Source organism: Thamnophis sirtalis, unplaced genomic scaffold (assembly GCF_051295495.1).
Source record: "Thamnophis sirtalis isolate CommonGarterSnake01/CBP01778 unplaced genomic scaffold, rThaSir2_p1.2 scaffold_5, whole genome shotgun sequence".
Taxonomy (NCBI): domain Eukaryota; kingdom Metazoa; phylum Chordata; class Lepidosauria; order Squamata; family Natricidae; genus Thamnophis; species Thamnophis sirtalis.
This window is the reverse complement of record NW_028261385.1, coordinates 19549815-19563767: the sequence shown is the minus strand read 5'-3', so window position 1 is coordinate 19563767 and position 13953 is coordinate 19549815. Positions and strand designations below refer to the sequence as shown.

Here is a 13953-nt window from a genome sequence, read left to right as displayed (position 1 = left end):
ATCAATAAGTGTTGTACTGTATGATTCTTCAGAAATATATCTTGTCTTTTTATGTGCACTGAGAGCATATGTACCAAAGGACAAATTTCTTATGTGTCCAATGGTTCCACCACAAAACCGCGGTAGACAAAAGCGCGTATGTGACATCACAGCGCGACGAAAAAGATCGAAAAATGTAAAAATAAAGCGAAAACCTTACCTTAACCCCCCCAAACCTAACCCTAAACCTAACCCTAAACCTAACCCTTAACCTAACGAAAAACCTAACGCTAACCCTTAACCTAACGCTAAACGTAACGCTAACGCTCTAAACCTAACCCTAACCCTTAACCTAACCCTAACCCTAAACCTAACCCTTACCTTTATGTGAATCGGCTTGCTGTAATTTAATTTTTATTTCAATTTTTCGATCTTTTTCGTCGCGCTGTGATGACGTCACATACGCGCTTTCGTTGACCGTGCTTTTGTGGAACGCGGTTTTGACGGGTCACGGTGTACAATCACACTTGGCCAATAAAGAATTCAATTCTGTTCTATTAATGATGGTCATAGGGTACAAATAAGCAATCAGGAAACAATATCAATATAAATTGTAGGGGTACAAGCAAAAAAGTTACAGTCCTGCAGTCATAAGTGGGAGGAGATGGATGATAGGACCGATGAGAAGCTTAATAGTAATAGTAATGCTGACTTAGTAAATAGCTTGACAGTGATGAGGGAATTATTTGCTGAGCAGAATGATGGCGTTGAGGCAAAAACTCTTATGTCATTTTCCCGTGTTTCCCTTTTGCTAATAAGAAAGGCAAAAGAAAAAACGGGAGCAGGGAGTGTAAAACATGGGAAGATTTGCCTGTGACCCTTTGAGAGCTGTATGCAATGAAATTTCATTTTAAGGTATTCCAATTAGTGTACTTTCAAAGTGACAATAAAGCTATTATTCTATTCTTCCCGGGTGCATCTCTCTGAAGGAGCATACATTGCCCTCTGGAAGCATCTGCTTCCTCAGGAAAAGCATGCGGTTTTTATATACTTTAATCAGTGTATTACTATGGGATGGGCTTACAGCCAAGTCCGTGTTTCAAGTTTCATTTTAAAAGCTAAAGATAGGGATGCAGCAGAGGAAGAAAGAAAAAGTAAGTCTGAAGAGAGGTGTGTTAAGGTTTAAACTCTGCTTCAGTTTCAGAGCTCCTACAGGAATAAGATTGCGGAAAGCTGTGTCCAGAACTAATAAAATAATACTTGGGTGAAATTCTTTATTTCTGGGCATAGGATTTTTTCCCTTAGGGGTCTTTCAAAAGTGTCTTAAAATGCTTCTATTGTACATCTGTAAGATTGAACAGGCTGGTGTCTTAGTTAATATTTAAGACTCACTGTAGGTAGGTAGACTAAAAAGGAAACTGCAGTGCTGCAAAGTAAATGTGCCACATTTAAAAAATTGTAACTTTGTTGTGGTTGTGCTAAGTTCTGTGCCTGCATTCTCCAGACCCCCCCTTCAATAAATTCACTGAGATTTTAGTATGCAAATACAGCCATACTGTCCTAAGCATTTTCTTCCCATTATCTGGTGACAATCCTAGTTTACTTTAGATAAAATAGCATACAGAATCCTAAGTACCACTGGAATCTGCAAGACTGTATGAGATAGCTTACTTCCCTTGGAGAATTTCCTTTTTCCACTGTAACATAAGTTTACATGAAGATCATGCTGAAAGGGATATATGTTCCAAAGTATTTTCATTTTTACATGATTGCATCATGACAAATTCCATTAATAACATCAGTGTTTTGAAAAGCAAATTTATTACATATTGCTTAACAAAATTGGTTGTATGTCAATAAAATGTGGGTGTTGTAAAAAAAATTGTTGATTGGGCATGTTGATATAATGGGCTAATCTGCAGCTCAAGGGAAGCAGATTCATTTTTGGAGTGCCTGACTAGGTCAGTGCTTCCTGTTTTTTTTTTTTCCTGGGAGTTAAGATTTTGGATCCCCCTGGGATAAGTAAATGAAAAGAAACTTATCTTTTCTTCAGCTGTTTCACTTCCTATGTATGAGCTGCAGGGTATTTGTGAGAATACAGAGGACCTGAAAAGTTTGTTAGGAGAGTACTTCCTTTCAGAAGCACTTGTTGTCCAAAACATCAAGATGGTGAAAATGATTGAAGCACAACTCCTTTTTACATAAAAGCAATGTTTGAGATATGTTTTTAAAATATGTTTCACTTGCGTCCTTGCACCTGCTTTTTTGACACCTCATTCCCTCATAGATACCTTTAAGTAGCTTCCTGTTCTGTATTGTAGAGCTGGTCTGAACAAAAGAGGGAGCTCAGGTCACAAAAGTTAACTTGTTTTAAACTTTGGCTTAAAAAAAAAATAGATAATTCATTGTAATTTAACTGTGGCTTGATCCAGCCTCCAAGTCTAGATGCATCATATCCATTTATTATGTAGATTAGCAGATTACTGGGCCTCCTCCGAATCCCATCCGCCAGTCAATGCCGACTGGCGACTACACGGAGGAGAGCCTTTTCTGTTGCAGCTCCGACCCTGTGGAACGATCTCCCCGTCGAGATACACACCCTCACCACCGTCCAGGCCTTCCGCGTAGCCCTTAAGACCTGGCTATCCCAACAGGCCTGGGGATAAGTCTCTAATTTGCCCCACCCGAGTGTTGAATGTTGAATGCAAGTTGTGTTTTTATTACGTTATTTATTTTGTTCACATATTGTTTGTTTTGAATTGCACCCCCTCCCTAATGATTGTAAGCCGCCCTGAGTCCCCTCAGGGAAAAGGGCGGCCTATAAATCCAAATAAAATCCAAATCCAAAAAATCACTTGAACAACTGAACTGTTATTTATCAAAAATAATCGTTAGCTTTGAGACCATCTTATTGCTTTCAAGCGCATTTATTAAAATGGCAGCCACTTATTTAAAAAAATGAAATTAGCAGAAATATACCTTTCTATTTTTGAGGTTTGCCATCTATAAATGATATTTACCCAAAAAATTCATTCTTGGTTCTACGAAAAATGAACGGGGTTGGAAACAGTGTATTTAAAGTATACCTTCCAATATTTCTAATGAATGGTGAAACAAGAAGTGGTAATTTGTCACAGAACCAGATTGTCAGCATATGGCCAAAATATGAACAAGGGCCTGGTATAATGAATGTGTATTTGAATGATGTAGTCATTGTATGCAGGATATAAATAATGGCATTGGTTGTGCTCACATGAAACTCCCATAATTAAATATACCATAGCTTACTCAAGTAAGTTTTTTGTATTTTTGTGATTCACTGAACCATAACTTTCTGGCAACATGAAGTTGGCTACTTTATATTCAGTATATCATAATAAGAATACTGTTTATGTGGACTCTTTCTCACAGGTTTCTATCCTTTGGTTAGAAATAAAGTACCGTGTTTTTCAGAGTATAAGATGCACCTTTTTCCCTCAAAAAAGAGGATGAAAATCTGGGTGCATCTTATACACTGAATACAGCATTTTTGGCCTACCGAAATCCTGCCCCCTTTGCAAAAATGGCCATGCATAGCCTTTAGGAGGCTTCCAAAATGCTCCTGGGGGCTGGAAAGGGCAAAAATAAGGAAAAAAGGGGCAATTTTTCTGCTCATTTTGCCCCTCTAGCCTCCAGGAGCACTCTACAAGTGTCTTAAAGCAGTGGTCCCCAACCTTTTTATCGCCGCGGACCAGTCAGCCTTTGATAATTTTACCGTGGCCCGCTGAGCGCGCGCAGGGGTGGGGGGGCGTTGTTCGCGATGACACATTGATTGTTTATATATCAGATTGTTTTGATTAAACAACTTTTATTTTATTGTATTTAAACATGCCTTACAAAATAAAATACAATTACATAAATATAAAGTGCTTTAATATGCCCCCCCCACCCGGACAGACTTATGTTTCTCAAAGACCATCCTGAACCCTCAACCTGGACCAACCTTTCTGCCCGCCCTCCCCCTCCCCACCACATTCGGCGGGCAAAGAACAGAGCGCGCGCGCGCGAATGCCGTGGAGAGAGAGAAAATAAATATATATATATATATATATATATATATATATATATATATATATATATATATATATATAAACTGTTTGGGAGTAAAAGCGGGGAGGCGCACCCGGCGGGGGGGGGGAGGAGGAGGAAGGAGGGTGGGAAGGAAGCTGGCAAGCGAAGAACAGAAAGTAATTAGCAAGGATTAAAACGACCTGCCGGAAAAAGGAGAGGGGAAAAAAAAAAACCAGATCTGACGGCTAGTGCAGCCTCCACCGGAGGGGCTGCAGAAACACACACCGCCAGTCCTGTCCTTCCTTTCCAACCAGTCTCTCTCCGCGCGCGCATACACACACACACACACCACACAAACACACACCCGCCGGCAGATATGCACGCACACACACTTTTTTTTTTTGCAATTGGCAGAACTACGGTTTTCTTTCTTTTAAAAAAAAATAATTAAATGGAGGTGGGGGGTGTGTGGAGAGAAAGGGAGAGAAGCGGACACATAAAACCGAGCCGCACTCGCGAACCACAGCATGCATCTGGGTGACAAAATTGCAGGGAGAAAGCAGGAAAAGCCGAGGAGAGAGCAAAAAAAGAAAAGAGCCAGACCAAGCGCGGCAGGGCGGGAAGGAAGGCGATGATGATTGGGGGAGGTTTGAAAAAGCAGATCCAAGCGCAAAAGTTACTGAGTCATTTCAGCGGCGGCCGGAACAGTTTTCTTGACTCCCTCCCTCTCTCCCTCTCTCTTTCCCTGGCGATGGATCGGTGCGGGAGGGGGGGGGAGAGAAGGGAGGAGACAGCGAGGGAGGGAGGGAGAGAGAGCCGAGGGTGGGACCAAAGGGGGGGAGAGAAATGCATTTAAGAGGAGCGGATTTAAAAGAGCGATCATGGCCCCCGGCCGCTGCGCGGCCCGGTGCCAGGTACTCCACGGCCCGGCACCGGTCCGCGGACCGGGGGTTGGGGACCACTGTCTTAAAGGCTATTCATGCCATTTTTTGACAAAAAAAATGGCTGTTTTTGGGAGGTCTGTAGAGTGCAAAACTTTTTTTTTTTAATTTGCCTCTTCAAAATCTTGGTGCGTCTTATACTCTGAAAAATACGGTAATTGTTTGAACACTAGCAAATAATTTTTTTGTTGGAACAATTAGCACAGATAAAATCACTTTGTTTGGATTTTGACCATGAGCTTATTATAGTTAGTTTAAAATGCTTGCTGTAGTAGGAAGGAATCTGGAATACAGTGAAGATATATAATCTGCCAATAAGCTCATAAAAAAGAATTAGGATATTAGATTATTTGGTATAAACTAGGGAAGAAGCCATTGAAAGTAGAGAGGCTTGCATTTAATGGAGCCCAAAATAGGTTTCTTCCTTTATAGCTTTTTGATTAATGCTTGAAGAGAAAATTGCAACTCTGTTCAGAATGTTCTGATTACGTGAAGTGTAGCTAGGAGGATTTTTGGTTAGTAATTTAGTAATAACTCAATCTGCGCACATACAGGGAACATCCTGTTGTGGGCAGTTGAAAGAGTAATAAACTGATTCTGGAAAACTTAAATCCTAGATATAACAAATGCAACAAGTTATATTTGAAGATGGATACTGTTAATGAAACTGAGGAGTCCTTGATGCTGTCTGAGCTTGGTTGATCTTGTGCAGTTACATTATCCAGCTAGGTAACATCTTCAATTCTAGAAAAGAATGGGGTTCTCTATACAGTAAGTTGCCCTGTGAATGTTGGTGGGGGTGATGTTTTTCCTTGGTAGGTGCCTGATTGGGCTGTTTACTGCTTGTTTGTATGTCTGATGTTAATCAAGTGAGACTCGTTACTTGTTTGGGTATAATTGCTGGCTAGGAGGCATTCTGGTCTTTGTTTCCTTTTTCGCTTTTTTATTGTCTCTTTTGAATGGTATGCAAATATTTATGTGCCTGTTAATGGCTGATTTGTGAGTCCCAAATTTTCCCAGGCTTTTTTTTTGGGGGGGGGGGGTTAGCTTGATCTAGATGCTCACAGATTTCCAGTTGATATAATGGTTAAATCGGTCTATGTATTGTAAAATTAAGTGGTTTTCATAATCTCTTCTGACAGTTTAGTTTTAGTTTTATTATTATTTATAGGCCGCCCTTTTCCCTGAGGGGACTCAGGGCGGCTTACAAAATATAGATACTGTTCTATACAGATACAGTTATGTTCTGCTAGTACTCTACCTTTCTGTCGTTTAAAAAAATCACTTTAAAGTACTACATTTCAAAAAGAGATAAAGTGCAAAGTACAAAAATGGAGGGGTTTGGAAGGGGGAAATCAAGGACAAAAAGAAGCCAAAATTTACAAAAAAAAAAGTGGAAAAAAAGAAATACAGAAATATTTCTGCTATTCTTCTGCTTGCCTTTATAGTACTGTAACTGTTTCTTAATAAAGATACTTGAACCTGCCCTTCAGGCCAGCTCCATACTGGTTATACTTGTTTTTTAGTTTCATTATTCATGCCTTCCTAGAGAGAGACATAAAGTAAATTGAACAATCTGAATTTCATATTTAAATAATGTGATGTTCAAATTGTCTAAATTCTCAACATCATCATTTAGTATGTGAATTTCTTTAAAGCTTCATGATAACTCATTATGGGAGGAAGAGTATATGGTAAAATAAATTTAGATGGTGCTAAGCATAACATTAGTTGTTGCAAAGATAATGTACAAATTTCATTTAAGGAATCCTCCCTGGATAATAAGGATACATAGCTTTATTGTGCAGAATAAATTATGTGAGAGAGACTTTTTTGGCTCGCATGCCAAAAAGAGGGGAGTGCAAGGCAGTTGCACGTGGGCGTGCCACACCCATAATGCAATATGCGACCAACAGCGCGCATGACCAGTGTGGGGGCGGCATTTATTTCATGATTTTTTGCCCTCCCCAGGCTCCAGAGGCTTTATAGGGGCCTGGGGAGGGCAAAAACAGCCTCCCCCCCGGAGGCTCTCCAGAGGCTTTAGAAGCTTCCCTGAAGTCTCCAGAGTGCAAAAGACCGGCCCTATGGGCAAACCAAAAGTTCGGGAACGGACTTCCAGTTTGCTCTTGGGTCATTTTTTGCGCTCCGAAGGCTTTAGGGAAACTCCTGAAGCCTCCGGGGGGCTCGGGGAAAGCTGTTTTCATCCTCCCCAGGCTCCTATAAAGCCTCTGGACCCTGGGGAGGGCGAAAAATGGTCTCAAAAAAGGCTGAAGTCATGTGCCCTGACAAATGACTTTGCAAGCCACCTGTGGCACATGTGGCATAGGTTCGCCATCCCGTAACTAGGAGATATAGCAAAAAAGATTATTCTTATTAGAGAGAAACAGTTTCACTATAAATTTAGAGTCTTGGTGTTTGTTTGTATTTTTGCTTACGAACTAGCTCTGTATTAATATAAAGGAAAGCATTGGTTTCTATTTTGGTTACTAGTATTTTGCCTTTTTTGTGTTTTTTAAAGTATTGTCCACATTCATTTTGGATACTAAAGTGGTAAAATTAAAAAGTTTTGGGGAGCTTGTATTTTTCTCTGGAAAAATATTGAGAACATTAATGTCCTTTATTTTTTCACAATACAAAACTTGCTGGTATGCAACGTTCATGGTTAACTATGTTTATATTTGGCTGGCTTCCTGTTGATAGTTGTCAAAATATTTTTGATGCAAAATGCAACAATCTTTAAAACAAATTAGCTCTTTTCTCTAAGGTAAAAAGGAACAGTCAGAACTGAAACTATTACGTATTGACCTTAAACATTTATTCATGGCATAAATTCAATTCCTGATTCCATTATTAGTATAAGTATAAAGGTAAAGGTTTCCCCACACATTCATGCTAGTCGTTCTTGGCTCTAGGGGGCGGTGCTCATCTCCGTTTCTAAGCCAAAGAGCCAGTGCTGTCTGAAGACATCTCCATGGTCATGTGGCCGGCATGACTAAATGCCGAAGGCACACGGAACGCTGTTCCCTTTTTTTCTACTTGCAATTTTTACGTGTTTTCGAACTGCTAGGTTGGCAAAAGCTGGGACAAGTAACGGGAGCTCACTCCATTATGCAGCATTAGGGATTCAAACTGTTGAACTGGCGAACTTCTGATCAACAAGCTCAGCATCTTAGCCACTCAGCCACCGCATCCCATAGTATAATATAAGTATAAATGATAGTAAAATTGTAAGTGGGAGAAATAAATCTCTGAATGGTGTTTCTTTACTCATTTAGTTCATATTGGTTGATATAACAACTTTTAGTTAACCTGAAATATGTAGTGAAGGTGCATTGATTTGTTTTCTTGGCTATGCAGACTTCAGGTTGTTGTTATAAGTTTAGACTAAATGTTAAGACTAACTTGTTTGAACTGACATTTGGTGTGGGTGATTGATCTGGAATGAATTTATAATGTAGAAATTGTTTTTTTTTTTTTTCATTAACCACCTTGAGCCATTTGAAGAGTCCGAGTGAACTATTTAGAGATTTATATTAGAGTGACAGAAATATCACTGTAAACATGAGGTTTTCAGCTAAAGGTTCTGATTGCGGAGAGGTTGAAAGCCAGGTTCAGGGAGCTTGGACCAGCTTGTCCCAATAGAGCAGCAGCCTTGTGGATTGGGCTCCTGCTTTGTGGTGGTATTGCTGGGATTTCATTCTTCCCTCCCATTCCTGCAAGAGACCACAAGGAAGAGAACAAAAGCAGGAGGGATGAAGAGTGGCTCTGTGAGTCTTCCTCCCTCCTGATTGTGTGAACCAAAATGGAACTGCTTGGAATCAAATAAAATTCTAGAAGCTATGATTTTGTTTCCCACTTAATTTGTAGGGAGTCAAATCAATAATTTGTCATTTTGGTGGCATAGAAATTTAATATTTTGATTGCCAGGATTTCTCCCAAATCTGGAATGAATGGTCTTTCCTAGTATTGGTAAGCAACAAATAAAATAGAAAACAATCAAACTTGGGGCCTTCAGCAACCAAGACACATTTTCAAACATTAGAAATCCTTAGTTTATACTCCTTTTCGCCATCACACCAGGTTTTGCTAGTTCCTTAGGCTTGATGACCATAATGTATTATATACTAGGTGCAGTTCTTTTCTTGAGTAATTTGGGACATGATCATTCCTCCCAATGCTTTCTTAACACTAGTTAAATATTAGCAATTTTATTGGGTTCTTGTTTGGGTTGTGAGCTTTGTTTTCCTTCTTTTAATATTTAATACTAAAAAGAGAGCAGGGGATAGTACACATCAGCAATAGATTATTGTAGGTTTCTTGTAATGGTAATCTGTGCTGTTGCTATATGCTTATAATTCTCCACATTTTTGTTAGGTTGGTTTCAGTTACTGTATAACTTTGGTAAATGTTTTCTACATGCCAATGTAACGCAGCAGAAGTTATTTGCCTTCAAAGTATGTTTTCAGTCTATTGAATATGTAACTCTTTACTTAACATCTGAACTAATGCAATGTCCTTTCTTTTAGGAAGTATATGTGAGGCAACCCATAGAAAAAGAAGTGGAACCTCACTTGTTACCAGGTAATTCTAAAGAAATAATATTGCACAACATTGGATGCTGTAATTGTGCATTACATGATACAATTAAGTAGATAATCTGAATTCTAAGGAATATATGTAAATAAATGAACTAAATACAAATATTTGTATTTATTATTGTATTATTTTTATCATTATCATCTTTTTTATTCATTAAACATGAAACTCAGTCAACTGAACATTTAAAAATATATCACAAATACCATTGACTGGCTCTAATGGCTGATACTGTTGCTGCCAGCATCCTAGGTATCAACCAAGTGTCTTCTTAAAAGGTACAATGTTCTGAGTAGCTCAGTTTTCTGCAGTTCCGTTGGTGTCATTGCAGGAAGCTGCAATTTCTTGATGTACTTTATAAGATTCTTGGACATGGTACCAAGTGTCCCAATGCTAATCGGTATCATTGTTACATGTTTCATCCATAATCATGTAGTTTTGATGGCCAAGTCGCAATATTTTGTGGTGTGTTTTTTTTTTCAGTTATTGTACTTTTCAATTTATGTAACTTTGCTTTAAAAGACACATGGTGTTATTTTGAAAAACGAACCTATTTGCCTTATATTTATAAAAATAGCAGTGACTACTGGTTAAATGGATGCAAGTGCAGAAGAGAGGTTCCTTTTTATAATACAGTCCTAATTTAGAAGTATTGTACAAAATTTCCTTAGAATGTTGTGTTTGATTTCAGATTAAGGCTAACTGTGCCCTGTGTTTAATTCTGATCTGATAGTTCAGTTTAAAGTGAATGAGTATTTCTCCAGTTTAGAGCAATAGTAGTAGCAAAATCCCTTTAATTATGTAGCTCATTATATCTACAGTGATGGCATTTGAGCAACTTGGAATTTGAGAATCTAAGTAATTCACTGCAATGTACTAAGAAGCAAATTTAACTTCTGTTAGGTGAGCTGGTGCTTTGTGAAGCAAACATGGTTTTGAAATTTGTACAAGATGATGGATCAAATCGTGGCACTTTTGGAAAACTTATTTGCACAAACTTCAAGATTTCATTCCTTGGAGAAGAATCCACTTTAGAGGAAGTAAGTCAACAAAGTTAGTTTTTGTCTGTTAGGTGGGCAAATTCTCTCTGTTACATGATGGTTGTGTACTTTTTATCTTGGTAATGAATCAGGCACGATGTTTTATAAAATAATATTTGAAAGTTAAGCTATTGCTGTCCCTATAATGAATTTAGTACAATTTTACAACTTATAATTTTGAATGTGTAATCTATTTAAAGACTTTAAGAACACTTTTGGCAGAAAGTGAAAATATTAAATCCTTGGATCTACTTGTGGAAAATACCAGGGTTGGTTTTGGCACAGTTCTGGGAAGGATTAGAAGCTTTAAAGGGGAAAAAAACTGTGGTTAAAATTCAGCTGTATTTGGTAATCATTTGTTGATGATATTTTATTTCATTAGTTCTTAGAGGGTTAATACTCTAAAATAAAAAGAGCTAATTAACTTTTTGAATACGTGTTCTATGGTATTGATAGTAAAAGAGAAATCTTATTAAATTGTGTTCTGTTAAGCAAAAGTTAAGGCATTTTCCTCTTCTAGGAACCACAGTTCAAAAATAAAATCTTGGAAGAAAATGACATAACCCTTCAATGTGTAGATCAACTTTATGGAGGTAGGTTAGCATTAATAATTGCTTTATCTTAATTACTACACTTGGTAATCAGAAATACATGTTCAGTTTTGTCAAACCTGGGTGATTTAGATATTTTTTAAATGTAATGTTAATATTTTAATTGTTTTTAATTACAAAATTATGCATATTTGTGATATAATACATGCAAAGTGATGAAGAGTAAGAAATAGTAAGCAAAATCACATTTGGATATAAAAGCAAAGTGTAATTAAATCTACTGGGACTGATGAACAATTTTCACACTTACAATGGTTGCAGAGTGCCTATGATCAAGGGATTAAAAATCAAGTATGGTATTTGGCAGCTAGAATGTATTTATAACAGTTCCATTGTTCCTAACTCATGCAATCACCATTTATAGCTTTCCCAGCTGGCTTACAAAAAACAACAAGGAAAGCCGGATTCGCTGAACAACCACACAATTCACTTAACAACTGCAGTGATTTACTTAACTGTAGCAAAACATGTCACAAAATTGGGCACAAGTCATTTAACAACTATCTTGCTTAGCAGTGGAAATTTTGGGCTCCATTGTGATCATAAGTCCAGGACTACCTGTACTTGGAAAGGAACAACTCATTATCTGCCCTGATATATTTTTGGCCATGTGGTTTTTAGGTTATTGTCTTTGCCTCCTCTGCAGAGATCATACTGCACTAGCCCAGCCTTGAGGTTATCACTGCATGCACGAGTCAAGAAAAGCAAAAGACTTTCTGTTCTAGTTAAAATTAAATTGAGCAGTAAATTGTTGTGAAGCACATATTCAAGTATTGTTTAAATCTTCAGAAATACAAATATTTGAGGGGTAAGGTTTGGTATTGTTTGTATTTTCAACAACAATTGCAGGAGGTAAAGAAGGTAAATTGCAGGTGGTGATTAGGATAATAGTACCAAAGTAAGGTTGCAGAGATAACCACATTAGCAACAGCCCAAACCACAGTCTGCACACCGATTCTCTTAAGTAATACGGTATTTTTCAGAGTATAAGACGCACCCCCCCCAAAAAAAAGAGGGTAAAAATTTGAGTGCATCTTGTACACCGAATGTAGCCCCACCCAGCCCCACCAGAGGTCAAAAACGCCAGGCATGGAGGCAGCAATGGTCTGTGGCAACCCCTGCAGCTTGGAACAGCTGGTTGGGGGTATTCTGGCAGTCCCATCCACCCGTCAATCAGCTGTGCTGAATCAGGCTGCAATAACTGCTGAAGCTGACCTGGCTGGTAAGAGTTTGCAGCAGCAGTTGCATTCAGAAAGCACACACAAGTAACTGATTCAGCAGGATTCAAAATAATAGTAATAATAATATATAATACAATACCAGTTTCACTTTCAGTCCTCAGCTAAGTCAGGCTCCTTCCTATCTCCTTGTTACTCAAACAGCAAATACTGTTTCAGAGTCCAAATAGCCCTCATTAGCTACCTTAGTTGCTATGCTATTACCATGTGTTCCAAGTCATGAACTCTCACACACTGACAGGAAGCTAGCCAGCTGAATACCATGGAGGCCTTGTAGGCAGAGGCAGAAATTATTTTCTTCTTATTTTCCTCCCCAAAAACTAAGGTGTGTCTTATACTCCGGAGCGTCTTATACTCTGAAAAATATGGTTACTGTATATACTCGAGTATAAGCCTAGTTTTTCAGCCCACTTTTTGGGCTGAAAAAAGCCGCCTCGGCTTATACTCGAGTCAGTGAAAAATTTGCCCGAAATGGAGGAGAAAAAGGGGCGGGGCCATGCCGCTGGGTGACACTCGTGAATGGCCCAGTGCCCCTGTGAGTTTCCCCTCCCTCTGTGTCAGTTTGCCGCGCAGCGCGCACCGCACCATCCCCCCTCCTCACGTTCTAATGTAATGCAGGGCTGTTTTACGATTCACCTTCCTCCCCCTCCTGCCGCTCTGCAACGATGTCCCACCTCCTCCTTGTTATGGCAAGCAGCCACATAGCGATGTCCCACCTCCTCTGGTACAGTGATCCAATGATAGGAATCACTGTGCCGTGTGTCATAGGAGGCGGGACATCGCTCCCGCGGCTGCACGGGACGTCATCATCACAGCGGGACATCAGCATCATGAGGTGAGTGAAGTATTTCATTGAATACACCGCTAGTTTACTGTTTTTCTTTGAAATAAATATTCAAAAACATTATTGGTATCTATTTTTATTTTTGAAATTTACCGGTAGCTGCTGCATTTCCCACCCTAGGCTTATACTCGAGTCAATAACTTTTCCAGTTTTTTGTGGTAAAATTAGGTGCCTCGGCTTATATTTGGGTCGGCCTATACTCGAGTATATACGGTATACTCTTTCAGGTGTATTTCACTCATTATGAAACGGTATATATCAGCATTTCACATTTTTAAATGGTTCTCTAGTCTCTTAAGCAAATTGAAAAAAATGTTTCCCAGCTTCTCATGATGATGGCTATAAATTTAGGAATATTTTTTGGGACAAGAAGATCTAAGTTTACTTATTTGCTGGATGAATAGTGGTAAGTTTGTTTACCTGAATAAATGTTAAAACTAACCTGTATTTTCCTTACAGTTTATGATGAGAAAAAGAAACCTTTAAGTGGTCAACTGAGAAAATATCCAGAAACAATAATAATCTACTGCAAAGATCTCAGAGTGTTTCACTTCTGTTTAAGATATACCAAGGAAGAAGAAGTTAAAAGGGTAATTATGGCCCTACCTATTTCCTTTTTAAAAAACCTTTGGAATATGACTACTCATTCATAAA

General features: G+C 38.7%; 1 protein-coding gene across 1 annotated transcript in view; it reads left to right on the top strand.

The window, feature by feature from the left end:
• MTMR12 (myotubularin related protein 12) overlaps nucleotides 1–13953 on the top strand; it is a 43334-nt gene that overhangs the window by 1031 nt on the left and 28350 nt on the right. The window contains exons 2-5 of the mRNA XM_087715382.1: nucleotides 9497–9551; nucleotides 10470–10606; nucleotides 11127–11199; nucleotides 13759–13889. Coding sequence (XP_087571508.1) covers nucleotides 9497–9551; nucleotides 10470–10606; nucleotides 11127–11199; nucleotides 13759–13889 — 396 coding nt within the window. The remainder of the gene's footprint in view (nucleotides 1–9496; nucleotides 9552–10469; nucleotides 10607–11126; nucleotides 11200–13758; nucleotides 13890–13953) is intronic.